At 50.2% G+C, this 26439-nt stretch overlaps 3 protein-coding genes across 4 annotated transcripts; all 3 read right to left on the bottom strand.

Annotated features, from left to right (window-relative positions):
- Window positions 1-133: 133 nt before the first annotated feature.
- LRRC23 (leucine rich repeat containing 23) lies at window positions 134-6314 on the bottom strand. Its single transcript, XM_057404441.1, has 7 exons — window positions 6112-6314; window positions 5923-6035; window positions 4431-4684; window positions 4204-4334; window positions 1560-1696; window positions 761-983; window positions 134-488 (listed from the first exon to the last, which is right to left on the bottom strand). The coding sequence occupies exons 1-7, from the start codon at window positions 6187-6189 to the stop codon at window positions 450-452; spliced, it is 975 nt and encodes a 324-aa protein (XP_057260424.1). The 5' UTR covers window positions 6190-6314; the 3' UTR covers window positions 134-449.
- A 4237-nt stretch (window positions 6315-10551) lies between these two features.
- TPI1 (triosephosphate isomerase 1) lies at window positions 10552-13362 on the bottom strand. Its single transcript, XM_057404442.1, has 7 exons — window positions 13151-13362; window positions 12431-12554; window positions 12261-12345; window positions 12000-12132; window positions 11665-11750; window positions 11378-11465; window positions 10552-11117 (listed from the first exon to the last, which is right to left on the bottom strand). Exons 1-7 carry the CDS (start codon window positions 13260-13262, stop codon window positions 10999-11001), a joined length of 747 nt encoding a protein of 248 aa, XP_057260425.1. The 5' UTR covers window positions 13263-13362; the 3' UTR covers window positions 10552-10998.
- A 140-nt stretch (window positions 13363-13502) lies between these two features.
- On the bottom strand, window positions 13503-26200 carry USP5 (ubiquitin specific peptidase 5). 2 transcript variants are annotated; one of them, XM_057404433.1, is made up of 19 exons: window positions 26053-26200; window positions 25693-25759; window positions 23246-23379; window positions 22796-22941; window positions 22333-22517; window positions 21661-21755; window positions 20960-21153; window positions 20736-20807; window positions 19441-19522; window positions 19095-19220; window positions 18514-18667; window positions 17963-18137; window positions 16580-16668; window positions 16190-16381; window positions 15495-15638; window positions 15192-15337; window positions 14958-15108; window positions 14239-14323; window positions 13503-14099 (listed from the first exon to the last, which is right to left on the bottom strand). In XM_057404433.1, the coding sequence occupies exons 1-19, from the start codon at window positions 26149-26151 to the stop codon at window positions 14006-14008; spliced, it is 2430 nt and encodes an 809-aa protein (XP_057260416.1). In that variant the 5' UTR covers window positions 26152-26200; the 3' UTR covers window positions 13503-14005. The 2 variants fall into 2 exon arrangements, with proteins under 2 accessions (XP_057260416.1, XP_057260417.1); XM_057404434.1 differs by having other exon boundaries at window positions 16259-16381.
- Between the last annotated feature and the right edge of the window lie 239 nt (window positions 26201-26439).

The following is a 26439-nucleotide window of genomic DNA, read 5'->3' as shown; positions in this document are numbered from 1 at the left end:
GCAAAGCTTTGCAAACAGCACGTAGAGGATGGAGAGAGAAAGAGGGAGAGACAGACAGGGGATAGACGTAGACAGACGAGGGTGAGGAAGCCGGGAATGGGAGTGGGTGTGCAGGATAAACAACTCCAGTCACTCCAGGCTCATTAATTATTTTTATTCAAATCAGAAAATGTTGTAGGATTTTTGGGAGGCATGAGTTGAACCACAGAACCTGTATCTTCACCCTTTTCCCTCTCAGGCCTACTGAGGAGAAGGCACATGAATGCAGTGACTGCAAAAGCCCACTGCAGTACTTCAGGGCAGATTCCAGGACCAGGGTGGGCAGCTCTCCTGTTTTCTTCTCCAGGGGCAAGCTGAGGTGAGGGTGGGTCTGGTACCTACAACTGCACGTGTGGGGGAAGGCATCTCCAAACCTAGACTGGCTCTGGGTACAGGTGTTAAAACCAGGGTCACTCAGTCGCATCACCCTGCTCTGATCTCTCCATTTCCTGAAGAAGGAAAGAGGGACAAGCTAAATGACTCCATGCCAGAATTCCTTTCACCACTCACTTCTGCAAGTGAGGATGGGGATGGCCAGAGGGTTGTGATGCTGTCCATCACAATCAGGCTGTGAAGCCTGGTCTCTGTTTCAGACTGTCTTTGCCCTTGGGACTGACATCTCTCAGCCTTCTCCTCATGTAATCTACAGAAGGAGAGGCTTGAGCAGCATGTCTGATCCTCTCTCTTTCCCCTTCACTTCCTCTGGCCATGCTAGTCTCACCTTTTCTTCTTCCTGCCTTCTGTGACGGATTTCTTTTGCCTCTGCTCGCTCCTCTTGCTCAACTACATCCTTGTCCAGGCGCTGCAGGTGTGGCAGCAGGGCCAGGACCTCCAGCCGGTAATCAGTCTCCTCAGAGCATGGATTGTCCAACAGCACCAGTGCCTGCAGCATGGGCAGGACCTGCAGTTTTGCCACCTCCTGAAAGCTACTGATCCTGTTGTTCCTGAAGAAGAGGAAGCACAGAGAGCAGGGCAAAGAGACATGTGCAAGTAGTGAGATCCCTTTGGAACAGTAGGGTGACAAGACAGACAAAGCAAGACTTGTCAGCATGATGGACTGTAGACTTTAGATCACAGACCTGTGATCTACAATACAGATCTGCCTGCAGCTCCTCAGACTGAGGGACAAAAAGGACATCTCTGGATTTCTCTGTGCTCAGACAGTCCACTGAGTTGTGTGGTATCGCCATCACCCTGTATGGCAAATGCCAAGATGTAAATAGCACTTCACTCATGTCCAGGACACAGAGAACATGCTGAGAGGGATACAGGGGAGCTATGGCAAGGAACAACAGGAAGCATGAGGTGGGGTGTGAGAGTGACTGAGGGGCAGATCTTTTCTGAAAAGCCCAGGAAAGGCCCTGGCTGTTATAAATCTCAACAGCCAACTGCTGAACACCAGTCAACCTATCCCAATCAGCTCTTCAACTTCCAAAGAAACCAAAAAATCCTAAAGATCTAAATAGGAATACAGCCTGATGAAAGGGTCTCTGGTCCCCATCAGATCAGGGAGGACCCACCGTAGGTTGAGGTACTGCAGACACCTCATACTACTAGAGAATCCATCCAGGGTCTCGAGCTGGTTGTCACGCAGGTGCAGAGTTGCCAGCTGCTCCAGCCCCTCAAGGCCTTCAAGGCTTGAAATGGTGTTCTGGGCCTGAGCACCAGGGAGGCAGGAAGAGAGAAGGAAAAAGTGGACATACAAGAGAGGGAACAGCAGTTATTTCTGGTCTTTAAAACTCTTTCTACCCTTCAGAATCCCTGCCACTCATAACACAGCCTTTTCTGAAGCCAGGTTGGGTTGCTCGGGGTCTTGGTCAAATGGGTTCTAAGTATTCAGATTGAAGGACCGAAAGTTTACTGGAAAAGTGTTTCCTGTAGCATCACTTGGTGACAAAGCCACGCCAGGTGAACACGCTGCTGCCAGCACAGTACCCCCTTCCATGGCAGTGCCAAATCTGAGTCCCTAAAGCCACAGAGAGCAACAGTTTGGAGGGGAAAGAATGGACCTAAGCCTGAAACCCTAACCAAATGCGGGCAAAACTAAACTAACCCGGAATAGTCTGGCCCAGGATTATCCGGCCCGGAATAATCTGGCCCGGGATGATCCAGCCCGGGATAATCCAGCCCGGGATAATCCGACCCGGGATAATTTGACCCGGGATAATCTGACCCGGGATAATCTGACCTGGGATAATCCGACCCGGGATAATCTGACCCGGGATAATCCGACCCGGGATAATCCGACCCGGATAATCCGACCCCTAACTGTTACCCTAATCCTAACCATAAAACCAACCCTAAACCTAATCCCATAACTCCTAACTCTAATCCTAAACACTAACTATAATTCCGTAACTCTAACCCCTAACAGTAAGCCTTACCCTAACCTTAATCCATTCTAACCCTAATCCATAACCCTAAATCTCTACTTCCATAGCCAAACAACCAGGATAAAAATCTGGTGCTTAGCCAGAGCCCTGCTGACAGGGCTCTGACAGGGAGCAGTAATCCTCACTGTCCGAATGGGACACAGCCAGCTCATAGTCTTCCTACTAGTAGGTATAGCTTTATTAGTGCTTCCTTTCATCTGCAACTATGCCATACATTAACCACATTTGGTTCCACTCCTTTAAGCTGAACCCTTTGTCTTGAACCCTGCCCTTGAGGCATCAGCTATATCTACCCATGGCTCAAGTAATACTGAAATCTTTATACAGAAAGCAAAGCATCTCCTGGAGAGAAAGCTCCCTCCAGAATGATATAGTGAGCATGTGGACATGGGAGGCAAATTCAAGCCCCAAAGATTCCTGAGAAATTAGTCAGTTATTCTTGTTTTAATAATCGCATCTTGCAATTTGGCTGCTTCACATGTGCAGCTCAGAAATCCCGCAGTCATAACCTTTAAATCATGGCATCACAGACTCATAGAATCATGGAATGGTTTGGATTGGAAGGAACTTTAAAGCTCATCCAGTTCCAACCCCCTGCCATGGGCAAAGACAACTTCCGCTAGACCAGCTTGCTCCAAAGCCCCATCCAGCCTGGCCTTGAACACTGCCAGGGCTGGGGCAGCCATAGCTTCTCTGGGCACCCTGTGACAGAACCTCACCACCCTCACAGGGCAGAACTTCTGCCTAAGAGCTCATTCATTTCAGTCTCCCTTCTGTCAGGTTAAAGCCATTCCCCCTTGTCCTGTCCCTACAGGCACTTGGCAAAAGTCCCTCACCAGATTTCTTGTAGACCCTGTGCTGTGTTTGCTTCCCTTCAATCATTCACTAAAGTCACTGTTTTCACTTTGAAATGCTGCGCTGTATCTAGTGACTTATCCGATTCATCCCTCCTTTGAGCACCTCTAGTCCTAAAATCTCAGCTTTCCACCAGAAAATTGCAGGCAATCTTAGCAAGCCATCTCCTCAGTGTTTTCTGACAGGGAGTCTTGATTCTAAAAGCCTTTAGAATCTGTAATTGCTTTTTAAGGGGTAGTGACTCAGGACACTCTATCTAGCCTTTGCAAGCTGTAGCACTGTGTGATGCATGGAACTAAGCTATGCCTACTTTCTTCACTCGTGTCTCTAGGAGTAAGTGTTCTCTGAAGCAATAGTTTATGATGTTCGGAAATTGCTTTTCCTGTCTTAGTTTCACTGCAGTGTTTAACCAGTTTCCTTTTGGCAGCTGAAAGCGTGAATCATCTGATTGTACTGGTTTTAAAACAGTATTTGATTAGGCCCATCAGAGAGGAGAAAGAGGCGTCACTTCCCCCTGTCACCCAGAGCAAACCTGTTGCTTTCCTCACGGACCTCTGGGGGTCTCGAGGCACAAGGAATACAGGCTTGCCTAACACTGCCAGAAGAGAATACCCACAGGAGAGGGGAACCTGACACACTGAACTCTCCTTGGCTGTTTGCAGAGCTAGTACTGGTCAGTGGCTGCTCCTTCCACACTGTCTGGGCAGACAGTGAGGAGCTACCCCAAAATAAGTGATTTTGTCTCTTTAGCAATCTGAAATCTGTTCCTCTCTCAGATTGAGAAGATTGAACTGATTGCACTAGCACAAAATCTGTGCTGCTTTGAAGGGCACAGTGTCTCCCTTCCTCACATGGTCTGGAGGTTCCAGGCTCTGGAGCAGCTCTGTCTCACTCCCCAAGCTGGCTGATCCCTTACCAGATAGAGGGTCTTGAGCTTGGGAAGACTGAGCCCTGCTGTGCTCTTTAGCTTGTTTCCTCGCAACTCCAGGATTTGCAGGCTGAACAACCGGTCATGACTCAGGCCCAGGGCTGTCTGGATTTTATTTTCTGAGTGCCAGAGGAAGAAGGAAACAATGAGAGAATTAATCCCACCTGAAGAGAGTGTCCTGTGGGCACAAGAATGAGGAGAGGGGTCTTTATCACCTTTCATGCTGAGGTTGGCTAAGCGGGGGTGAGTAATGCCCTCCATGCCCTTGATGCGGTTGCGAGCAAAGCTGATGACCTGGAGGTAAGGCAGCTCCTGCATGCAGGCACTGCTCAGCAGGTTCCCATCCACCTTCAGCCAGAGCAAGTGGGTTAGGCTGCTCAGGGGAGCCAAATCCTGCAGCTTGTTCTCCGACAAATCCACGTACCGCAGGTGAATGAAGCTTTCGAGGAGGCTGATATCTGTCAAGTCCCTGTGGGAGGAAGTATCTCTCAGTTCCCTCTGCTACTAGTTTACAGCTGCTGGAGGGAGGGCATCCTCCTCTCCCACTTCCCTGCTGTCCTGGGAAGCCTTGCTGGAGAGAAGGAAGAAAAAGGCAGGTGATAGGGACAGGCTAAAACAGTCTGTAAAGGCTGAATGGTTAAGATCAGACCCACTTTCCCAGCACACAGAGTACTTGCTCCCATTGAATTGTATCTGTTAGGAGAGGGCAGAACCAGAGCAGAGAGGTTAAGCTGGGGGAGAAGGGTGTCTGTTAGGCAGCAGTGGCAACACCAAGGGATGTGTGGAAGGACTTTCCAAGTGGGAAAAAGCTGGTTGAGATACCTATGAGGCTGCTGAAAGACACACTGTTACTGAGGCCTGTTAGTTAAATCTAGGGTATACTGATAGGGCTGAGGCTCCAAATTGTCCCAAGGCCATTGTGACACTGTATTTAAGTGCACACCTTAAAGGTTAGCAGTTAACAGCAGAAATACTGAACGGCATTTCTCAAAGTGACTGTGGGGATGTCACCATCTTTGGGTCCCCTTAGGAGACCACATTGAGGGCAGGCTCCCCTCAGTGAAGGGGGACATGGAAGTTCCCACCAGTGCACCCAGCCATGGTGGAGGCAGCCCCCAGCTCAGGGCTGAGGAGGGACAAGCTATGCTGAGGTGCAGACTGGAAGCCAGATGGCTGGAAAATACAGCCTGGAAACACTCCTGCCCCACACAGCCGATCACCAATGGCCTCCCAGCACAACTGCTCTGTGGCTACAGAGATGCCTGGCAAGGAGGAGGCTTTCTCTCCTATGAACACAGGCTGAGAAGAGAGGCCTGGAGAAAAGAAGGCTCCTTAAGGGGAGACCTTAGGGCAGCTCCCAGTGCCTAAAGGTGCTACAAAGAACCTGGAAAGGGGCTTTGGACAAGGGCCTGTAGGGACAGGACAAGGGAGAATGGCTTTAACCTGACAGAAGGGAGACTGAGATGAGACCTTATAAAGAAGTTCTTCCCTGTGAGGGTGCTGAGGCGCTGGCACAGGGTGCACAGAGAAGCTGTGGCTGCCCCATCCCTGGAAGTGTTCAAGGCCAGGTTGGATGCAGCTTGGAGCAACCTGCTCTAGTGGAAGGTGTCACTGCCCATGGCAGGGGGTTGGAACTGGATGAGCTTTAAGGTCCTTTCCAACGCAAACCATTCCATGCCTTTCCCGGGGCAGATGTTGCACACTCACTTGGATTTGGCTTCAAATTTGACATAGGCATGGGCCAGGCCGTTGCTGGTCTTACAGAGGAGAGAGAGACCCTCCTTCAGAACCTCCTCCGTCAGGGGACACGGAGCCGGCGCCTGGGAGAGAAGGAGAGAGCTCACCACCAGCGCCGGCCTAGCCGTAGCCAGGGGGTGCTGAAGCCCCCTCCCTCACCTGCTCCTCCTCCTCTGCCGCTTCTTCCTCCTCCTCCTCCTCCTCCTCCTCCTCCTCCTCCAGCTCCTCGTCCTCCATGCTCACCGGCCCCGCTCCCTGCCGCGCTGAGGCAGCTCCCTCAGGCTGCGCGGGCCGCGGCGTGCCGCTGCCATGGAAACCGGGCAGGCGGGGCCCGGACTCGCTGCCATAGCAACCGCGCTGAGCGACAGCCCCCGGGCAGGGCCTGCTGCTCCCGGCCGGGGCCTCAGCGCAGCCTCGGGTAGGGCGCTGCTTATCCCTCAGCGTTACCTCCGCCCCTAGCCCGGCTGCTGCCTCGGGCAGCGCATGTAGGAACTGCGGAGCCTCGTTCCCTCTGAGTAACCCCCCCCTCCGCCGCCCAAAAGAGAGGCTTCTCGAGCCGCACGGGCAGCGTTCCGGTTAGCGCGTCCCGCACCTAACGCTCGGCGTCGTGCAGCAAGGCGGGCGCTGCTGGTTTGCCCTGCGCCTGCCATCTATGCTTCCAGTGGGTTCTTTATTCACCATCCTGCTGGTAATGCTCCGCCCAGCTGACTGCTTGTGTTAGCTGGCTGCTCTGCCTGCAAGAGCTTGTCGTTTTGGTATTGAATTCCACGTGGAAAGCTCAGAGCATGGATCACCTGCATTAGAAGCACTTTCACAGAATATAGAATCATGGGATGGTTTGGGTTGGAAGGGACCTTAAAGCTCATCCAGTTCCAATCCCTGCCACGGGCAGGGGCACCTCCCACTAGAGCAGGTTGCTCCAAACCCCTGTGTCCAACCTGGCCTTGAACACTGCCAGGGATAGGGCATCCACACCTTCTCTGGGCACCCTGTGCCAGCGCCTCAGCACCCTCACAGGGAAGAGCTTCTTTATAAGGTCTCCTCTCAATCTCCCCTCTGGCCGGTTAAAGCCATTCCCCTTGTCTTGTCATTTTATGCCCTTGTAAAACGTTGCTTTCCAGGATCTTTTGTGATCCTGCTCTACTCTCCCAGGTGCTCCTGGGCCCTTCCTTGCTGGGTGATGTCCGCAATTATCAGAAGTGTGTCCAGAGAACTGAAGGATCCTTTCAGTGGGAAGAGACTGCTGGACGTTGTCCTGCCCACCTCAGACTGGGGCTGGCTTCAAAATTAGGCTGGGCTACACAGGGTGGTGGTCACTCATGCAGCAAATAATCTGTGTGGAAAGACATTCATTCCCCCTGGTAAATGCTTAATTAACATGTGGAGCAGAATGAGGCTCTCCATGGAACCTCCCATGACATGTCTCCTCAGATGCCAGGAAGTGCCTTTTGGGGCACGGCGTCCTGACCTGCTGTGGTGAGGCTGCTTCAGCCCTCTTCTTCAGGCTGGGGAGCTGGGGAGGGATGAGGCTGCACTGCCAGTGGGTGCCATCAGTGCCTGCGGGGCTGTGCCCCCTGTGTCTGACAAGCAGAGCCGGGTGTTTTGTGGTTAGTACCAAAGTCCAAGGCCCTGCTCCCTTTCCCTCCAGTGCACTTTGCCTCTCTGCAGCCCCTGGGCAATGTCCGTGTTAGATAAGCTGGTCCAAGCTCAGCTGGACACAACCATCAGACATGAGTCTCAGGCTCTTCCAGTGTCACCCCCCAGCGTTCCCCAGCGCTGGCCTCTTCTATGCTACACTTGCCCCATCTGAATTCACTCCCTGGCCATTAACCCACACATGATGTAGTTTTCCACCATATCCCCTGCAAAAGAACCCTCAACACATAAAGCACTCCAGGCCCTCTTGCCTTTGCTTTCCAAGGAGCTCTTCAACAAATGAGTGCAGCAGGAAAAGCAACAACATGGTTTTCTTCCTGTCCCTTGTCATTTGATGCTGAAGAATGGACTGGTAGGAGTTGTCTGTGTCTTCGTGCACGTTTTACATGTTCTTGCAGCAAGATCATATGGCTCAATTGCCTTGTTTCTAGATGACCATAGAATTAAAAAAGGAAAAAGAGAAATTAAACACAGGAACTGAACGCTCTTAGAGAGAAATTTTGTTTAGTTTTATATATATATATATGTACATATATAACTAAAAGACCTCAAATCTAACTGTACTGATCATTAAGGAGGTTATGTGCTAAAACCTCATTTGCACACCCAGAGGAACACAGGGAGATGATGACTGGGGGGGGGACCACAAACAGCACACTGCTGAGCTGCCCCCAGGCCTATAGAAGGAGCCATCAGCCCACCAAAGGAGTACAGGGGCACAGTTGCAGGTGGGAACCCAAATTAAGGACTCGGAGGAAGGGACATCCTGTGACCCTCCCAGGGGACCCTCAGCTCCAGAGTGCCTTTAGGGCTGGGGGGTTGCTGTGTTCAGGGCTGTGGGACACATGATGGGATACAGGGGAAGAGTGCTGGGGATTGCACAGGATTCATTAGGGTGTGTTCAGGAGAGGAGCCAAAAGCAGAAAAAGGATGGATCTAGGTGATGTGCACAGGATCAAGTGTGGGAAAACGAATACAGGACTGAAAAGGACTGATTGCATGTAAATGGTTTGAGGTGGTTTGGCCTTGTCCATCCCATCTGTTCACTAAACTCCTTTAATAAACTTTTCCCTGGGTGAGGGATGCTTGTTGCCATGTGCAGGCGTGTGGAGGGGCTGTGGGTGCCAGTGTCCCATGGGGGAGGTGAGTGTGTGGGTGGCAGCAAGGGTGCAGTTGGACCAGGCAACGAGGGGGCATGAGGGAGGCTGCAAGGGAGGAGATGGCACCAGGGGCACTGGTTGAGTCCCAGCAGCTGCTGAAGAGGCTGGGGGGAGTCCTGGGGGGGGGTCCCTGGGCGTCCAGAGCACCACAGGGGAGCTGGCTACTGAGGAACCAGGGGGTCTGGAGGGGCTGGGATTGAGGGGCAGCTGCTGGGCAGGCTGCGTGAGCCCAGCTGCTGGAGGGAGCCATGCTGTACATGTGTGTATGTATAGATCTATAGACACACACACATATATATATGTGCATGCTCACTAGTGCACCTTCATCCTACTCAGCTGATAGAGGGGGTGGGATGAGGCCCCTGGTGCTGTGCTTGTGTGACTGAGCTCTGTGTGTCCATCCATGTACAGATGTTGGTGTATATGTGTGCTTGTGTGTGTGTGACTACTGGGAATACAACTGCAGCCTGGCTGCTGGTTGGGGCTGATGACATGGAGCTACAGCAGCCTCCCTCAGGCTGTGTCACATCAGGCACAATGCAGCAACCCCGTTCAGGATCCAACCACCACAATTTGCAGTGAGGATCTGGCAGTATTCCCACTCCACAGAGCCATGGCCTTGCCAGAAAGCAGACAAAACCGAAACAAACCAAGATCTTTCATTCCTGCTAATGCATTACTGTCCATGAGTTTATTCCTCATTAAAGGAATGCTTTTACGCCTCTGTGTTCTCCGCACAGCAACAAGATCGATGCGCGGCTCCCATCCTATTTTCCCTATGTCGGTCACGCCCCGGGCTCCGTGGCGCGGCGGGCACACACCGCGGAGCTGCAGCCGGTCCCGGTGAACCATCCTCCCATCTTACAGCCGGCGCAGGGCCCGGCAGCCGCCTGAGGGCGCCCCAGCACCGGCCACCGCCCGCGCCGGTCCCTGCTCCTCCCCGGGAGCGGAACGCGCGGTCCCAATGGGGATGGGCAGGTGGGCCCTGGAAGGCCACAGCAGGAGCCGGTGTCCCTCCTCCGCTGCCCCCTCCCGCCTCTCGTCCCTCGGGTGATGCGGGAAGGGGAGGAACGTACCACATCTGCATGAACCACAGACCAGAACACGAGCTAGGAGAGCGCATCGCAGCTGTGCGCTGCCAGCCCCTCCACACGTCTGCTTCCGACCAGGGGCACTGCCTTTCAGCGCCCAAGGATGCACCACCCCACTGCGAAGCTCGTCCTTGTGAGGCACTTCCTTTCTCGTTACCCTTAGCTAAAGGCCGCCTAGCTGGTGCAGCAGCTGGGAAGAAACATCTAGTCCTGCCTTCTGGTACAGCAAGCACAACCTCATCACATGGCCTGAAAATCTTTCCCTGCACGGAGAGGGCGCTGCACTGCTCTGCATTTAACGAGCAGCAACGTCAATCACCAGTTGTCACAGGCAAAGAGCGGGCATGAGGGCATGGAAAGATCAGCCCATGAGAGTGACAGGCAAGTGCTGGAATAAAGAGATGTGGAAAAGATGCACACAAATGACTACGGGCTCAAAGAGGTGCTGTAACATGACAGAAGATACTCAGGGCATGCTGCAGGTGAAGCCTGTAATACCAGATCAAGCCTGTAATAGCAGGTCAAACCTGTGCAGTGGCCACTGTGGCAATGGTGGGCCCTCAAAGAGAGGCCACCAAACCCTCACTACCTGCCCTGGAAGCAGGTACCTTCACAAGTAGTAAGTTCTGTGAAGTTCTGTACACTCCTTGTCCCCAGCTGCTTCCAAGTAAGAGCCAGGACACACCTTTGCTTTTTCTTTTTTTCATTTATTGTTCAGTAGGGGACATGGGTGAGGTAAGACATCTCACAAGGGACTAAGCTGACAGGCTCCTTGCTGATGGAGCTGAAGGATGCAAGAGACTAGAGTTCTTTCTTTCTTCCTTCCCCCAGCACCAGTGGCCCCCTCTCCCTGCAGCACAGCAGAGAAAGGGGGAGGTACTGGCCAGGTTGACTGTGGGCTTCTATGGGTCAACAGGCAACCAAGGATTTTGCCAACAGAGAGAGGAGGCTGTCAAGACTCTGCTGAGACAGGCCCCCACTAACAGGACTCCAACATGGTGTGTGAGGGGTTAGCAGCACAGCTACAACAATGACCGTGAATGGGGGAAGCCTCAGAACAGAGACGTGTGCAATGAAGGGTCCCTTTTTGCTTCCATGTCTTGCTTTTAACCACAAGGGACTGTTCCTCACCGGCTGCTTTAGTGCCTGGCATTGATAATATCCACAAACTCGGGCTTGAGAGACGCTCCACCAACGAGGAAGCCATCCACATCATGCTGAGAGGCCAGCTCCTTACAGTTGCTGCCAGTGACTGAACCTGAGGAGGGAGCAGTATTTTAAGGTCAGATGTGGCCAGCTCCAAAAAATGGGGGCAGGGCAAGATCTGCAATGTGCCAGCCACCTTTCGCTATGCATACAGCAAGACTGTCTCCCATTTACCCAAACAAGCTAGTAAGTGGTTCTTCATGCTCTGACAGGCTCCAGTTTCCTCACTAGCAGAGCATGCTGTACAACTGCAGCAATAAGCAGAGAAACAAAGTGCTTCTTGCACTGGAAAGAGGCTTCAGAGTCATTTACCTCCATAGATGATCCTAGTTGACTGAGCAACAGCATCAGACACATGGCTTTTCAGCCATCCCCTGAGCTTCTCATGAACTTCCTGAGCCTGCAATGGAACAGAAAGGGTTGCACTGAGGGCTGGCCATTTGACACACCATTCCCTTTCAAAGAGGATGGAAAAACTCTTTGAGACAATCTTAAGAGATCCTCTAAATCTTTATTCTTTAGAGAGGACCTTCAAGAAGCTCTCCTGAGCGGGAAGGGTCAGTGGGCCATTTATAGTCAGTCATTTCCCTTCCTCCTACCTGTTGTGGAGTTGCAGTTTTACCAGTTCCAATAGCCCAAACTGGTTCATAGGCAAGTACCACTTTACCCCAGTCCTTCACATTATCTGGAGAGGAGGGAGAAGGCATAGGTGAACACAGTACATGCTGGAAAAGGCAGAACTAGAAAACTTCCTGGAGCATATAGGCCTTTCATCAACATGATCACATTAATGTTGTGTGTGAACACTGACAGCAATGTATCTGCACGCCTTACAAGGAAGGCTAGGATGGCCATTACAGCCTTCCAGTTGAGGCTGGGATGGCCATTTCCCAAGAGTCCAAAGCAGTAAAAAGTACCCATTTTCTTCCCTTACCAGCAATGGCCTTGGTCTGTTCAAAAACCACCTTCTCTGTTATGCCAGCTTCTCTCTCATCCAGCTTCTCTCCAATGCAGGCAATGACTCCAAGGCCTTCAGCTAATGCATGAGCCACCTTCTGCCCAATCAACTGGGCATAGAAAAGAAGCAAGGCAGCTAAGTCAGACCTACTCTTGTAGCCTTATTTTAACTGCTCACCCCTCCAGCTTTCACAGGCACCTCTGATCTGAACCATTTCTCCATTCCAGGGTCACTCACCTCATCAGACTCCCCAAAAACATGCCTTCGCTCTGAGTGGCCCAGGATCACCCATGCGGCTCCAATATCTTTAATCATTGCTGGGCTGGGGAGAAAGGAGACTACTTACACCTCTGGAGGAAATTCATGCCCCAGAGGCACCCTGGCTTCACCCTCCTGTGGGGGCTCACCTGATCTCTCCTGTGAAAGCGCCCTTTGGTACCTTGTAACAGTTCTGTGCTGCAACTCCAATCTTTGCATCGAGCTTCTGACGGGCGAAGTCAAGGTAGATGGAGGGGGCTCCACAAACCACCTCTGGAAGGCAAAGACAGTGCTTACCCTTGAGATGGGCGAAGCGCAGACACCCGGATCCCAGCCCCAAAAGCTCATCCCTCCCTCCCCTGCTCCTGGGAAGGCTCAGCCCGCCCTCGCTGACACGTGGGGACCTCATGCAGCAGGAGCAGCCCCGCTACGTGAGGACTCAACAGCAGGAAGCCCTGCCCAGGGCACAGAGAAATGGTACCAGGCCCATGGCCAGGCCCTTCTGCCGGTTCACACCGGTCCCTTGGGAAGGGTCTAGCTAAGAAATCGTGCGGTAATCACGCCCCGCTGCCCAGACCCGACAGAACCGGGGAGAACAGCGCCGCGCTTTGCAACCGGGTGCGGCGGTGAGGCCGGGGCAAGGTCCCGCAGCCTGCCCCAGCAGCACAGCTCGGCTGAAGCACGGAGCTCCGCGGCTCCGGGTGGGAGAGGGGACCGGGAGCACCGGGGCTGGGCAAGGCCGATTCGCGGGTATATTTAGCCCCGCCGCCGGTTATATTTAGGCCCCCGCCGCCCTCTGACATTTGCCGGGCCCCGCCGGGCCGTGAGGCGCCGCGCGGGACGTGCGCTACGTGCGGCCGCGCCCTCACCGGTGTCGGCGGAGAGCTTGGCGCCGTTCAGCGTGTGGATGAGCTCGCCCAGGCTCTTCTTGTCGCCATTCATCTTCCAGTTGCCCCCCACGAAGAACTTCCTGGGCGCCATGGCGGGAGCGGGCAGCGGCCGGCACCGGACGGAACGCGAAGGTCAACGGCGGCAGCGGCACACGGCGCTCCCGACTCGCTGTTATAGCCCGGCAGCGATTGAAGCCCCGCCCCGCCTCCGCAGACCACGCCCCCTCCGCAGGCTCCGCCCCCCCCCCCCGGGCTGTTTGCGGCCCCGGGTCCCGGTGCCGGTCGCGCGTTGCTCCCGGTCCCGGCGCTGCGGAGGGCAGGCAGACAGAGCGGGGATTCCGACCTTTATTTTGTCCCTCGTGTATTCTGGCATGTAAAGGGCACACAACGCGGGGGGAAGGGGGCGCTGCTCGGAGCCCACCTTGCTGCCTACCCCGCGCCCTCGCCCCGGCAGGGCAGGCAGGAGGAAACCCCCCCCCCATATACAAGCCACACATACACACAAGCCCCACTCTTCCCCTTCCAGACAGCAAGGAGATGGCATCATCCCATCAAGCAGCAAAGCTAGGGCTGTGCGTCACGGGGGTGGGGACAGGGAGATTTCTTATAGAAACAGATATTCCCACACACACAACCCCCCCCCGGGACCCCCTTCATTCATGTCCATGGGGATTACAGACCCCAGTCTGTTAGGGAACTCATCTCCTCCCTGTGTGTCTCCATAAAGAGGCTGCAAAGGGATGAGTGAGGAAAGAAGAGTAGGGGAGAGAAGGACCCTGCTCTCATCCGCAATGCCCCCACCCCTTCCCCCCACCACACACAGCAAGAGATGTTCTAGCTGGGAATCCGCTGATAGAAGTAGATGTAGCCCAGGTCCTTGGGGGGCTTCTCAGAAGCACAGACTTTCTGGTCATTGTAGATCACCCACCTGCAATGGCAGAAGGGGAGACTCAGGGATGGCATTCTGTGGCTGAGACAGGACTGGTGCCCCTTGCCTGCTCTCATCCCTTATCCCCCCAAGACCCCTGAAAGAAACAGAGAAGGTCAGTGATTTAAATCCCTCCTACCTGCCGTCTTTCTTGATGTGACAAACATAGTGTCCACACATAGTTGATGTGCCCATGTGGCTGATGAAGGCAAACAGCTGATACTCTGGAAAGGAGGAGGGAAGAGAGGATGGTCAGGGAAAGGCATCTGACCCCAGAACACCACATGCAAGGCCCTCTCTAGAGAAGAATCCTTGGAGGAAGCTCTGCTGGGTAGTAATTTAGAACTGGGTCTCCATCAAGTGTGACTGTGCATGGTCTTAAGGCCAGATGTGCAGGGAAATAGGAGATGGTAACTTCCATTTAGCCTTTCTCTCTTTCAACTGTGTATTTGGCCCACGGGCTGCAGATGGGTAGTGGCAGCTCCTGTGACACCCGCAGCTGAGCAGCTTTGGCACCGATTCTGCAAACCAGACTGGAGCCTGGTTTGTCAATGGGAGCCTGAAGAGCAGAAAAGCCTCCCAGGACAACTGGGAAAAAGCAGCACGGCTCTTTGCATCCTTCACTTGATGGCACTTCCTCTGCCTCTCTCTTACTGACTTCCAGGTACACCCTAGCCTGAAGGGTCTAGACCCTACTTTGTCATCCCTCTCCTTTTCCTCCCTGCATCCACCTTCACAACCAGATTAGTTTCCAGGACAGCTACTGCTGCTAAAACCTGTGGTACTGCATGGATTAGGGAGCATAAAGCTTTGTTGAGTTTGCCCCCAAAATCTATATTCCTACTGTTTGGAACTTACTTCCGGGCCCATCGCGCACTTTAGGACCCACAGGTACTTCAGAGATGGACTCAGCTGCTGAGCGCCCTTCTGAGATGTCCATAGCAGCTTCTGCATCAAGGTCATCAATGTGACTGAAGATCCAATCCACAGCACGCTCCAGACTGTTGTTCTGGAATAAAGACAAGACTGTGAATTTGGGAATCCCTGTTCCTGAGAATATTCTTTCACTCTGGTATCACTCAGGCTTCTCACCGTGGCTCTAAGTGCTTTCATAGCCTGGTCCCGGGAGAAGCCCATGGAGACAATGGTAGCCACACTGTCTTCTGAAGGAGGGTCTGGGCAGGCAATAGTTGACCCTGGTCCACTGGATCCAGGGAGGACTAATGGGTTAGCAAAGTCTGCAGCAGTAAACAGAACACAGCCCCGAGCAGTTAGATCTCCCCCAGAGGGATGCAGTCTGAGTCCAGACTACTTCAGTTTTCCACTGTGGTAGTGGGACAGGAAGCACAACGGCCCAGATGCAGTAAGCCTCACCATGGCCATATGGCCTCATACCTGGATCATCCATGTGTGACATGACCCAGTTCATGGCAGCCTCAACCCCAGTGTTCCCTGTGTAATACACGGCTTTGCGGCAGGCATCCATGGGAAAGCCCATCTCCACAAGCTGGATAATCACTGACTCATCCAACATAGGTGCTGTGGGAAGACAGAGATGACAGCCACCCACTCCCACCCAACCCTGCCTGCTCTGTTTTGTGCAGTGTCACACACACCTCCCAGCCACCATTTTCTGGCTTTGTTTCACACCAAGTTCCATCTCTCTGCTCTTCTCACCCTTTACTACCTTTCTGCTTCAACAGTGCAGTCTCTCCCACAGGCACCCCAGGGAACAAAAGGATTCAACTCATGAACTCAGCACTGGCTCTTCCCTAGCCTCCAAACCCTACCTCCCAGTATGGTTTGTGAAAATAAGACACCTCTAGTAGTTAAGTTCTGCATAAAGCCCAGCTCTGCCCTTTCTAAGTGCACTGGACATGCCACCTCCCCATCTTGCACAGAACAGGAATCAACAAACTCCCTTGCATAATACCCTTGCATAACAGGCATGCAAGGGAGGCAGCCGGCATTCGCTGACAGAGGGACAGGAAAAGTTTGAGCAAGTGGGAAAACTGCTAGCATGGGAGACAAGGCTAGGAGAGCAAGGAAATGAGTCAGGCATTGGGGAAGAGAGGAGGAGAATCACTAACATGTCGGAGAGGAGAAGTGAGGGGAGCAGAAGGAGTCGTCGTCCTCGTTGCCATAGAACCCCAGGCTACCTTTGGGCTCATCTGGAGTCACCAGTGGGGGTGCGATGTCTGGCATTTCTTCTTCTCCATCTTGCAGTCCAGTTCCCTGCAGTGCAGAGATGTCCAGCTCCTCTGGCATTTCAATGGAGACATCTGCAAGATACAGTCTTGCTCAGCCTCCCCATAAGGGCAGAAACAAAGAACTTGGTTTGGAGATCTAAAAGGGTAAGTCCCTGGGATACCAAATGTCAAAGTCTGCAGCTCCTTTTGGGGTAGTTACTTTCCTCTTTTGCAGTGATGACCACAATACCCATATATAACTCCCAATACCTATGTGGTTCTCCTTCTTACCAAGTTTTTTGGGCACCCAGTCCAGACCAAAAGTGAATTTCTTGATCTGGATCACCAGATAATCTGGGAAAGAGGCGAACCGTGTTGTTCTGAAAGAGACAAATAACACAGTTAAATAGGCTGTCAGCAACAACTGAGGGCACCTAGTTGATTCAAGAAATCAGTGAGTAGGGTGGAGGGATATGCATTATCTTTGCAGGTATGCTGTGCTGAGCTTAACGTTCCTCAAACACGGAACTATTTCTAAAGTGGATGCTCTGACAAGATGAGGAGAAATGCAACATATACAAAATCTTGGGGATGCAGAAAAAGTTCTCTAGCTTCTAGTTAAGTATTTTACCTTCTCAGATTTTAGTATTTAATTAAAAGTCTAACCCTTAAGGAATGCAGAGAAAAAAAAGATCTTTTATTAGACCAACAGCTGCAGGAATGGACAAACTTTCAAGCACAAGAACGCTTCAGATATGAAGCAGAAGCAGCTAACTGAATCTGATAGGACATTATTTAGTCAGACACTCTGAGAGAGAGGGTGTCTGGAATACATGAAACAGAGAAGAGTGTTTGTGTATGGACAAGCAGTAATAAGAGAGACATTTGGTGACAGTTGTAACAAGCCATAAGATTAATGTAAGCAGTGATATATATTCAATGCTAATTCTTTCTGAGCATTTGAACACAACCCACTACTTAAAGCAAACCAAAATGTTACTTCCCAATGTGACTGTGTTACTGTTTGTTTATAGGAGCTATTGCTTAAGAATAGAGTATTTGTTAGAAAGACAATTCCAGTTCTTTGAGGACTCCTCTTTCATTGCAGAGGAACAGTCAGTAGCATCCCAGTAGGAAGCTGCTGGCATTTGTAATCCTCTTGCTATACCTTTGCACTGTCATATGTGCTGCAGACAGTGAGACAAATTAAAGCTGGCTCTTAACCTTGCTATTAGCATTTAAGTTGGCGTTCCTTAATATAACTAATGCATCTCTTACAGCGCTTTGCTCAGACTTTAACAGCTAAAAACTTTCTTTAAAGAACTTTTAGAGACCATGCAAGACCAGTGTTGCCATCCTGTCAGTACTGATTTTAAAGCTGAATTTGAATCAAAAATATAAGCTGCTGGTTTTCTGGTAGGCTCACAGCAACTACAATCTGATGGTAAAGACTTCACTAGCACTGCTGTTCTGCACACTGAAATCCCTTACAGGAAATCACTCCAGCACTGACTATCTGATTCCCCTCTTTGCTTCAATGTTCTATGGGTCCAGGGTGTGGAACACTACAAAGCTTTGGTACCGCTTCTTCCTCAAGCACCTAAAATAAGTCTCCCAAGATGCAGCTATTGCCAGTTCATCACAGCGTTGCTGGTAACTCACACACACACTCACTTGAGAGCCACAGACTTGGCCTGCAAGGCTGTGCTCCAGAAATCATCCACCTGCTCTGGAGCTCCATAGGCCTCTAGGCAGGAGCTGAAAGGCACCTTAGCTCGCACCAGCTCAGGCAGTGGCTGCTTCTCTTCCTCTGCCTGCCTCTTCTTCTCCTCATATTCCAGTAGTTCATCTAGAGAATAAAGCAGAGGAGTCAAGAACCACCTCTAGCAACAGGTATAAGCTACACCCAGAGGCAGAATAGGTGTATAGATATATGCCACCAAGAACAGAGCACAAAGCAGACAATGTCTTCCAGAGCACTGTTCTGTTACTGCAGTCCTGTTTTGCTGTTGAATCACAGCTCAGCTTGTGGTGCTGGAGGGAAAGGCTCTAGAGGGACATCACGGTGTCACACCACCTCTGAAATCAGCCTGATCCCACAAAGGCAGATGAAGGATCTAGCTTCAGAAGTGGCAAAGAAGTTTGTTTCTCATTTAAAGAGTGCCATCAGAAGAGTACAATATCCATAGTATTTGCTACTGTTCTGGCCTTGGCACACTACTGACCTTTGTTGAGTGCAGCATCCATGGGCACAGGCAGCTGCATGATGTAGTCCACACGCTGGGTATATTTCACCTTTTCTGTGGCCAGGCACTTCAGCTTCTCCTCCACCAGAAAACGGAAGACCTCATTCGGGTTCTCCGAGCTGCGGCAGTTCCTCTGAAGATTAGAGGGGCAGATGTAACATCAAACTGGCAGAAATACGTATCTACAGTAGCAGCGGTCCCACAGAGGACATGCCTAAAGAGTATTAACTTCTGTACCCAGTCCACTGGAAAAGAGAGCGAAGAGTAAACTTGAGCCAATTCATCTACCCCAGGAACCCATGCCACTCCAGCTCCTAAAGAAGAAAACTTACAATTCCAGCTTTGCCACTCCCCAGAAAGATTCCACTAAGGAATCAGCCCTGAAAACATGGCCAAGCATCTCTCCTTCTCTGCTCCCACAGGTGCTAGCTGGCCCGTTTCCCCGTGTTCTCTCCCTTCCTCTACTCCAATGGCCAGCTTCTCATGTCCACTTCTCACTCCCCGCTGTGGGGAGAAAACAAAGCTGGGCTTTTCCATGATTTGACAGACTCAGCTATTACCTCCACCATATTGATGAAGTGCAAAAAGAATTCCTGGGCATCCTGCTGTCGGTTAGTGGAAAATTCTGGGTGCCCCTTTCCAATGAGGGACTTAAACATACGTGGAGCAATGCCATTCTGCACACCCTGCAAATAAAAAGTGGAAGAGGAAGGTGGTCATAATTTGCCAAACATGTGTCCTCGCATGTAGCGCTCTACTCTTAGCCCTACTTTTCTTCAGGTGACAGGGCCCTGGAATGAGCCCCAGCACATGTCTTTCAGAAAGGGTTCTCCCTCCTTACCCATGTGACACACACAGCACCTCATGCAATACACACATTGCAAGGATGCCATACCCAAGTCTCACCTTCTGATCAGGCTGCTGTTCCCCATCTGCAGGAGCTGGCTTTGAATACTCCCCAGAAAGCAATCCATGGCCTAGCTTGGCTCTGGAATGATGAAGTCACTGTTAGCATCAAAATGGTTTCTTCAATCCCACATACTTCAGAAGCCACATCAACTCATCAGCTTTAATGCTGCCATGGACTATCAGCTCATTGCAGAGATGAGCTTTCTCTACTGCACCATCAATATGATCTTATCTTGGCCTGCTCTCTGGTCCCATGAGACACCACTGATTTGAAAGCTACTAGGACTTGTGGGTACCACTCTCAAACAGCAGCTGCACAACAGCCAAACTAGGCTGCAGCCTGACACTGGTAAAGTAGCAGTGTATCTGACTGACTGTGCAGGAGACAACAGGGAAGAGTGAACTTGTCTGAGCCAGAAATTGCATTGCCGTGAGCAGACTGCTCACATCTTCCCAGAGGAAAGATTAAGAATGACTGCATGAAGCATTTAATGGATGGCAGCGAGTTCCTCTTATGCTCAGACTCTCCTTCTATGCCCCTTCAGCCCTCCCCCATCGCTGCCGCCATTTGCCTGGAACCAAACCCTACCTCCCTTTGCCCAGGAAATAATCCTGGCTGTCTCAACTTAATCCCCTCCCTAGTGAACACCTTACTCCAGGCTGTCCAAATTTAGAACTATCCCTTAGTGCTGAACTCCCACCAATTCCACCTTCCGCTGCTCCACTCCAAGCCTCCATATACTGCTTTGCTGTTTAAGAGCAGATGTAGAACAGAATTCATGCATTTAAAATGCAATACCCTCCCAAATCTTGTATTCCTTCTTCTGTACATTCTCCTGCTATTGCTTGCACAATATCTCCTGCAGGAAGCCTCTTGAAGCATATATAAATTATTCACTAAGAATAAAGTTGCCTAAATCGATGTATTTCTTTGCTCTCAGCCAACTCATCCTGTTGCAGACAGCAAGCACCTTTCTACTGTTACACAGATAGAACGAGTCTACCAGAAATCCCCCCGTGGTAACAGATGGTACTGCGCTCCCCACATAATACAGAGAAGAGCCTCTCAAGAACACTGAGGTGCCCTTTGCCCTCTCCATCTACGCCATTCAGCTGAACTTTCTTGGCTTAGATCCTTATTGATCACTGAAGATCAGTGTCTCTGGTGACAGCCATGGAAACAGAGAGGTGAGGCTCAGGGGAGAAACCTGCAGCAAAGCACACTGGAGCAGCGCAGAGGGGACGCAGCCAGGCAGCCTCAGCCTTCCTTCTCTCACCAAAACTCTACGTACACTTGTGTGCTGAAGTCCTGTGTGGGGTCCGATGGTGCACTTTGGAATATCTTCTCCAGCTTGTCCACATACCTGCAAAGCAAACCAGAGCAATGTAAGGGACACGTGGGTTCCTCTAGTAAAGATGCAGTTCTGAGCCTGACTACTGTAACAGAAGCTCCCAGCTCTAGGAGACCTTTGTACTTATCCCAGGCTAATGGAAAGGAGTGATGAAGCTCACTTACTTTCTCTGGAAGTCTGGGATACTGAACAGCACCTGCACCACAGAATTGAGGTAGCAACTGTTGCCCAAGTTACGGATACCAGTGTACCCAGGCCCATAGAGGGGCTTGAGCTGCACACCAGACTCCTGGATGAGCTCCCACTCCCCAATGCGCTGGTTCATGTCTATTTCCAGTTCTGTCATTGTCTTGTCTGTCTGTGGAGGGAAAGAACAGGAAAAACCCTCAAAGAAGACTCAAGGGGATATCAGAAGTGTGAAAAATGCAATGCTAGAGTCACAGAGTCAAATCCATTCTGGTTTATTAAACCAGAAGAGCAGGAAGATACAAAAATTATTTTCAAATATCTGAATAGCTGATACAGAAAAGAGGAATGATTAGAAATAGATGAGAAATCTGAACCACCTTCTCTAAAAGGGGCATGGAAATCACACACTGAACAAAGCTGAATGCCCGGGAACCTCCCTACCCACAGTACTGACACAAAACCTTGAGGAAATAAGCCTGAAGGACAGGAAAGACAAAAAACACAATGAAGAAAGAGAGGCAGATGAGAGAACTCTGCCTGACAAAAAAAAACCCACAGGGTTTATTTACCAGGAATGGTTCTGCACAGCCACAGAAAGCTGGGATCCAAATAAGATACCTCAGAGTTGCTTTTCTTTCCCTCTGGACCTAGGGAGAACCACCCCTCTCCCACTCACCTTCTGCATCTTGAGCATGTCAATCCCAAAGTGAGCAAGGTGTTCTGCCAGGTTGGGATCCAGCACCATGTCATCCTCATCGTAGGAGTAGACGTCTATGCAGGAACACAGAGAAAAAAGAGAGACTTATAATGGCCTGTCATCTAAAATTCACTGTGGATGAAGGAACAGAGTGCTCAGAACTGTGAGCTTTGACAAATTGAGCAGTTGGGGTTTCTCTCCTTCCACAGGAGAGTAGCATAAAAGACAGGATATTGAGATTCCTTCAAAACATGGGACAAGACAAACAACTTTTGTCATTGATCAAGGTACAGAGTATGCTTGGAGTGAGCAAAGTGGGTTACTGTGCATATACTCTCTGCTCAGGCTTTGGACACGCAATTCTTTGCTAAACATCCCACCACAGAAAATAAAATGGCAACCTGGATAACCATTATAAGCCCTCTGAAGTTCCAACGTGGGGCAGGAGGAAGGCAAGATTTTATCAGCTGACTCTCTGGCCTGCCATGAGAAGCAGTTCAGAGTGGGCAAGTTCATGGTAGGATGATACTGCATGTTCCGGTTCATAACACGGGCAACACCAGCCTGATACCTGGAAATCCTCCTCAGAGACCCCAGTGGTGCCTGAGTGGTGCCTGGAAGCTAGAGCCCTCAGAGGATCCCCCTTCTCACCAGCCCCATCAGGAGTAATTGTTCCCAGTTTCACAGCCAGTGGGTAACCAGTTTCCCGGTAGTGCTCCACCGCATGGTTGTTGCCACCGCTGCCATCAAAATAGCGCCGACCACAGAGGATGGCTCCATCAGTCATGTTCAGCCACAGGTTCTCTCTCATGTCACATTTGCTACACTTCCAGCCACTATTGCAAAGGACAGAGAAAAAGAGATTAGGGTGAAAGGGATTGAGTTCTACCTCACTACCCCCACTGACCACAGTATAAGCAATCTCATTGCTCTTTTATCTCAGAATACTGAGCATCGTGAAACACCTCAGTTTGTCATTCCCTGAATTCACTATGACAAGGCACACAGAGAGACTCACAAAAGAAGTCTCCTCTGCTGCTGCAATCCAGGACAGGAGAAGAAGGTGATGGGGGTGGGATACAGAGAACACAGCTAGTTTCAGTACTGTGCTCACCACGGTGGGATGCGGACGTCATTCTGAAGTTGGTGCAGGGAAAAAGCGTGTTTGGAAACCCGTCGGACCTCCCCATCCCACGCCTGCACCTCCTGCTTCCGGGAGGCCGAATCTGCTGTCAGGATGGCCTCAACTGCACTGGCAATCTGGAATTAGTACAGAAGGGAAAAAAATGAAGGGCACAAGGAAAGAAGCTTCCAGTGCTGCAACACTCCATGTTTAGTCTCAGATCAGCAAGTCAGTTGTGCTAGGGCAGCATTTGGAGCCTCAGTCACATGTGAGGACGCCGTAGCACAAAGCACTGTGTAAGTGCAGAACAGTCATGCTTATTACAAGGCAAGACTTCACAGCAGCTCTGTAGGACCCCTTTTACAGGACAGCAGTTTCTTCTCTGTAATGGTGCATTTACACCTTATCAGAAAGAAATCACAATCCTTGATCCAAACATACCCTGTCTCTGACCATGTCTGGTAGTCCCTCCAGCCCATCACGAGGAATATCCAAATGCTCGGGGAAAATTACTATTTTTACATCTTCATCATATTCAAACTTTTCCTCTGTGATGTCAAATCCACCTTCTACACCTACATAAAAGAAAAAACACTGCGGTAACAGGTAAAACAAAATAGCTTGCAAAGCTTCTTTGCCCAGGTATGAAATAAGGCACATGACATAAGGCACCGTGACTAAGACAAAGCTCTACATCAACAATCCACTTCTGGATCCCAAAGTTTCTGCTGGTGATATGGACTTTGCGGAAGCAAATATAAGCCTAGGAACAATAGGTTTGCTTTTCTCAGCTCTTTTTACAGATGTTTAGAAGGAAACTCCAGACCCTGGCTACAACCAGAAAAAAGACTTGCTCTAGAGAGACACTGGCAAGAGAAGAGCCACAATAAAGCACTGCTGCTCATCTTTCACAGTACATCCAAAATGATGAATGAAGATGTGCATGAAGAGATCATACTCTAAGCCAGCGCAAAGGTCTAGTCTACCAGCATCTTTAAGGAGTCTGGCTCTGCTTCTTGTCTCTTCCAGGAAGGACAGTTCAGAGTCCTGAACCCAAGCAAGGAGAACCAGGAGTTCATCTGGAACCAGAACGCTCAGAATTACAGAAACTGGTCCACCAGGAACAGGAATACGTGACATGAAGAACAGAGGTACTCCCCCCAGCTCATTATAAAAGGGGGAATAAAACACCGCCAAAAGGAGTACCTTCAAGGGGACTCAAGAAGGGCACCTCCACAAGGACACCCACCTCTGACAGACTCTTGGGGTCACTCTGCTCCAATATTGACTACAAACCCTGTAGGACTACCACCACTGACGATGACGATGGATCCCCGGGACACCGCTGGATCCACAGTGGTGTCTCTCTCCCTGCATCCCAAAAATCCTTCCTTCATTTTCTACCTTTTTTCCAATCTTTCCTACCACTATCCCCTTTATTACAATAATCCCCCTTTTTTAAAATTGTCTTTTTGTAATTTGTAATAAACAAACTGACTGATTAAGGTACTTGACCTCATTTTTGTCTTAATTTCACTCTTAGGATCACGAACTGAAACAGGGTCCGGCACTGGGGTTGTCTCCAATTGGACCTTGACACAGCCAGTAACATTTTGCTCCTAAATCTTTCTAGTACTTTAAAAAGATCTCCCATGTCAGAATTAGCAAACCACACGACCACAGGTTAGCTAAAGAAGAGGAAAAAAAATCTCTCCTGGATTTAAGACCACTGTCTCCCAAGGCTAATACTTTCTTTTACTCTCTCCCACTCTGTTCACACCACTAGCTGTTATCACAGGCAGATATTTGCTGACCCCGTGACAACACTTGTCTCAAGACCTTCATAGAATAGAATAGAAATAACTCATAATGCAAACCAGGCCTCATCTCTCCCAAAGCAGCATAATATACATAAAAGCATTGGCTAGCTGAAGAAACATAGATTCTAGTATCAGTTTTGCTAGAAGTGACCTTTGGGACTTCATTCATCTCAGTATTAAAACAGGGAGCATATGACAGTGTTAATACTGGTGTTTGTGCTGTGGCAGCAGTGGAGTCACTGGGCGTCTGCTACACAATGGCAGTCAGGGAAAAAGTGAGCAAAAAGACGTGCAGAGTCCAGGTTCTGGATTTCCCTCTAGTGGTCAGCTCCCAGCAAGCCAAGAACCTGTTACTGCTAAATATGTTCCTATCCTCTGTTATGGACATCCATAATGGCTCAGAAATTACTAGCCGAGACTGCTACAGATAAGCAACATCTTCACTGACGGCCATAACAGCCTTTTCAGTCAGTGCAAGACAGCAACAGAACACCTGCCCAGTTCTGCCAAAAAACAGCTTGTTGTTAATACTCTAATCCTTCAGTATCAGCTTTGTATTTCAAAGGCTTATCAAGCTGTAAATGTTAATATGCCATTTACCAGTAATTTCTTCCCCATCTATACAAATAACACTAGTTCAACAGCTGAGAAGTTTAAGAAGTAGTTTTTCAATCTGAAACTTCAACCTTATTTTTCTCAGACTTCCATGTTTTCCGAGGCTTACTTCAACCCCACACTGGACACGTTCATATTAAGCAACAGCCCCACACTGGATCTACCCACACCAAGCTGTGTCAGGCATATTGGAGTTAGGAGAGGATGCAAAACATTTATCTACAGAAAACACAATGCAACTTTGAACCCAGAACAAAACTACCACCTCCACAACTGCTTTGCAGAAACTGCCCACCTAAGACACATTAGAGAATGTGAAGTTTGAACTCAGTCAGGGACAGTGGCTTCAACTAGCCCAGAAAAGGAAAAGCAAAAGAGATGTGCCACAAAGCCAGGCAGCTCCAGAGGACTGGTTCAAAACAAGGATGATACAGTACACAGGTGCTTCCTTACCAATAGCTAAGCGAGTTGGTTTCTTCCTTGGGGGGTCCCCAGCACTGGAGTTAGCATCTTCTTCCTTCTATTACATTAGAAGAAATAGGGAAATAGAGTTAGGGGGACAGACAAACTGTGGCAAGCCTAAAGGCTTAAAATTAAGCTACTCTGAAAACAGAAAGAGGCCACGCAGAAATAGCATGGGCAATCCACACAACAATTCGGCATAAGAGCTGAAGAACTCTTGGTGTACCTCAGTTCACCAAGAAAAATGTCAGTTACATTTGAAGAGAAAAAACTCCATCTGATTGAACACAGAGATGTAGCCCAGCTCCCAAATCCACATCAAGATTGACTGCATGGATTTTTATTGTTTACCAGTTTACGTGTCCTTTTGAGGTGCAGGTAGACCCGCTGGCCTGTTTTCTGAAAGTGCTTTTCCACATACTGCTTCCCAAAGCCCAGGAATGTATTCATGCAGATATATAAGCCACCATCTGACTCCTGGAAGGAAGGAGAGATAAAAACTGGAAGGAGGTGGTAAGGAATGCCATTCCAACTGCTCAGATAGGTAGCTACCTCTAGGAGCACTAGTCATTAAATCATGGCTACAGCTCATTCCTTCATACCAGCCACTTAACAATTAGTCAGAAATATGGTGGCAAGCCCCAGCCTCAGCTCAGAAGGTCAGAACATGATACAACCACTACCAGCAGAACTGTGGCACTCTGAAAGCACAACTCCCAGTGCCATAGAAAAAGTTGC

The sequence above is a fragment of the Pezoporus wallicus genome, unplaced genomic scaffold, assembly GCF_028554395.1.
Source record: "Pezoporus wallicus isolate ANWC-B61680 ecotype Strahan unplaced genomic scaffold, APGP_CSIRO_Pwel_v1 contig_5787, whole genome shotgun sequence".
Lineage (NCBI taxonomy): Eukaryota > Metazoa > Chordata > Aves > Psittaciformes > Psittacidae > Pezoporus > Pezoporus wallicus.
The sequence above is the reverse complement of the archived record's forward strand: the minus strand, read 5'-3'. Positions and strand labels throughout refer to the sequence as shown.

Bases quoted from the DNA above. Each gene is read 5' to 3' on its own strand.
- LRRC23 (XM_057404441.1), bottom strand. From the start codon at position 6,189: ATGGAGGACGAGGAGCTGGAGGAGGAGGAGGAGGAGGAGGAGGAGGAG. The intron at 6,036-6,111 runs GTGAGGGAGGGG...CTTCTCTCCCAG, and splicing joins CGGCAGAGGAGGAGGAGCAG to GCGCCGGCTCCGTGTCCCCT. The intron at 4,335-4,430 runs GTGATAAAGACC...TCTGGCACTCAG, and splicing joins AGCCAACCTCAGCATGAAAG to AAAATAAAATCCAGACAGCC.
- TPI1 (XM_057404442.1), bottom strand. From the start codon at position 13,262: ATGGCGCCCAGGAAGTTCTTCGTGGGGGGCAACTGGAAGATGAATGGC. The intron at 12,555-13,150 runs GTGAGGGCGCGG...TTTGCCTTCCAG, and splicing joins CAAGCTCTCCGCCGACACCG to AGGTGGTTTGTGGAGCCCCC. The intron at 11,118-11,377 runs GTAAATGACTCT...CTCCCTCCTCAG, and splicing joins AACTAGGATCATCTATGGAG to GTTCAGTCACTGGCAGCAAC.
- USP5 (XM_057404433.1), bottom strand. From the start codon at position 26,151: ATGAATACATTCCTGGGCTTTGGGAAGCAGTATGTGGAAAAGCACTTT. The intron at 23,380-25,692 runs GTAAGGAAGCAC...TCTTTTATGTAG, and splicing joins ACCAACTCGCTTAGCTATTG to GTGTAGAAGGTGGATTTGAC. The intron at 16,669-17,962 runs GTGAGTGTGTGT...TGTCTCTTTCAG, and splicing joins GCCAAGTCTGTGGCTCTCAA to AACAACACGGTTCGCCTCTT.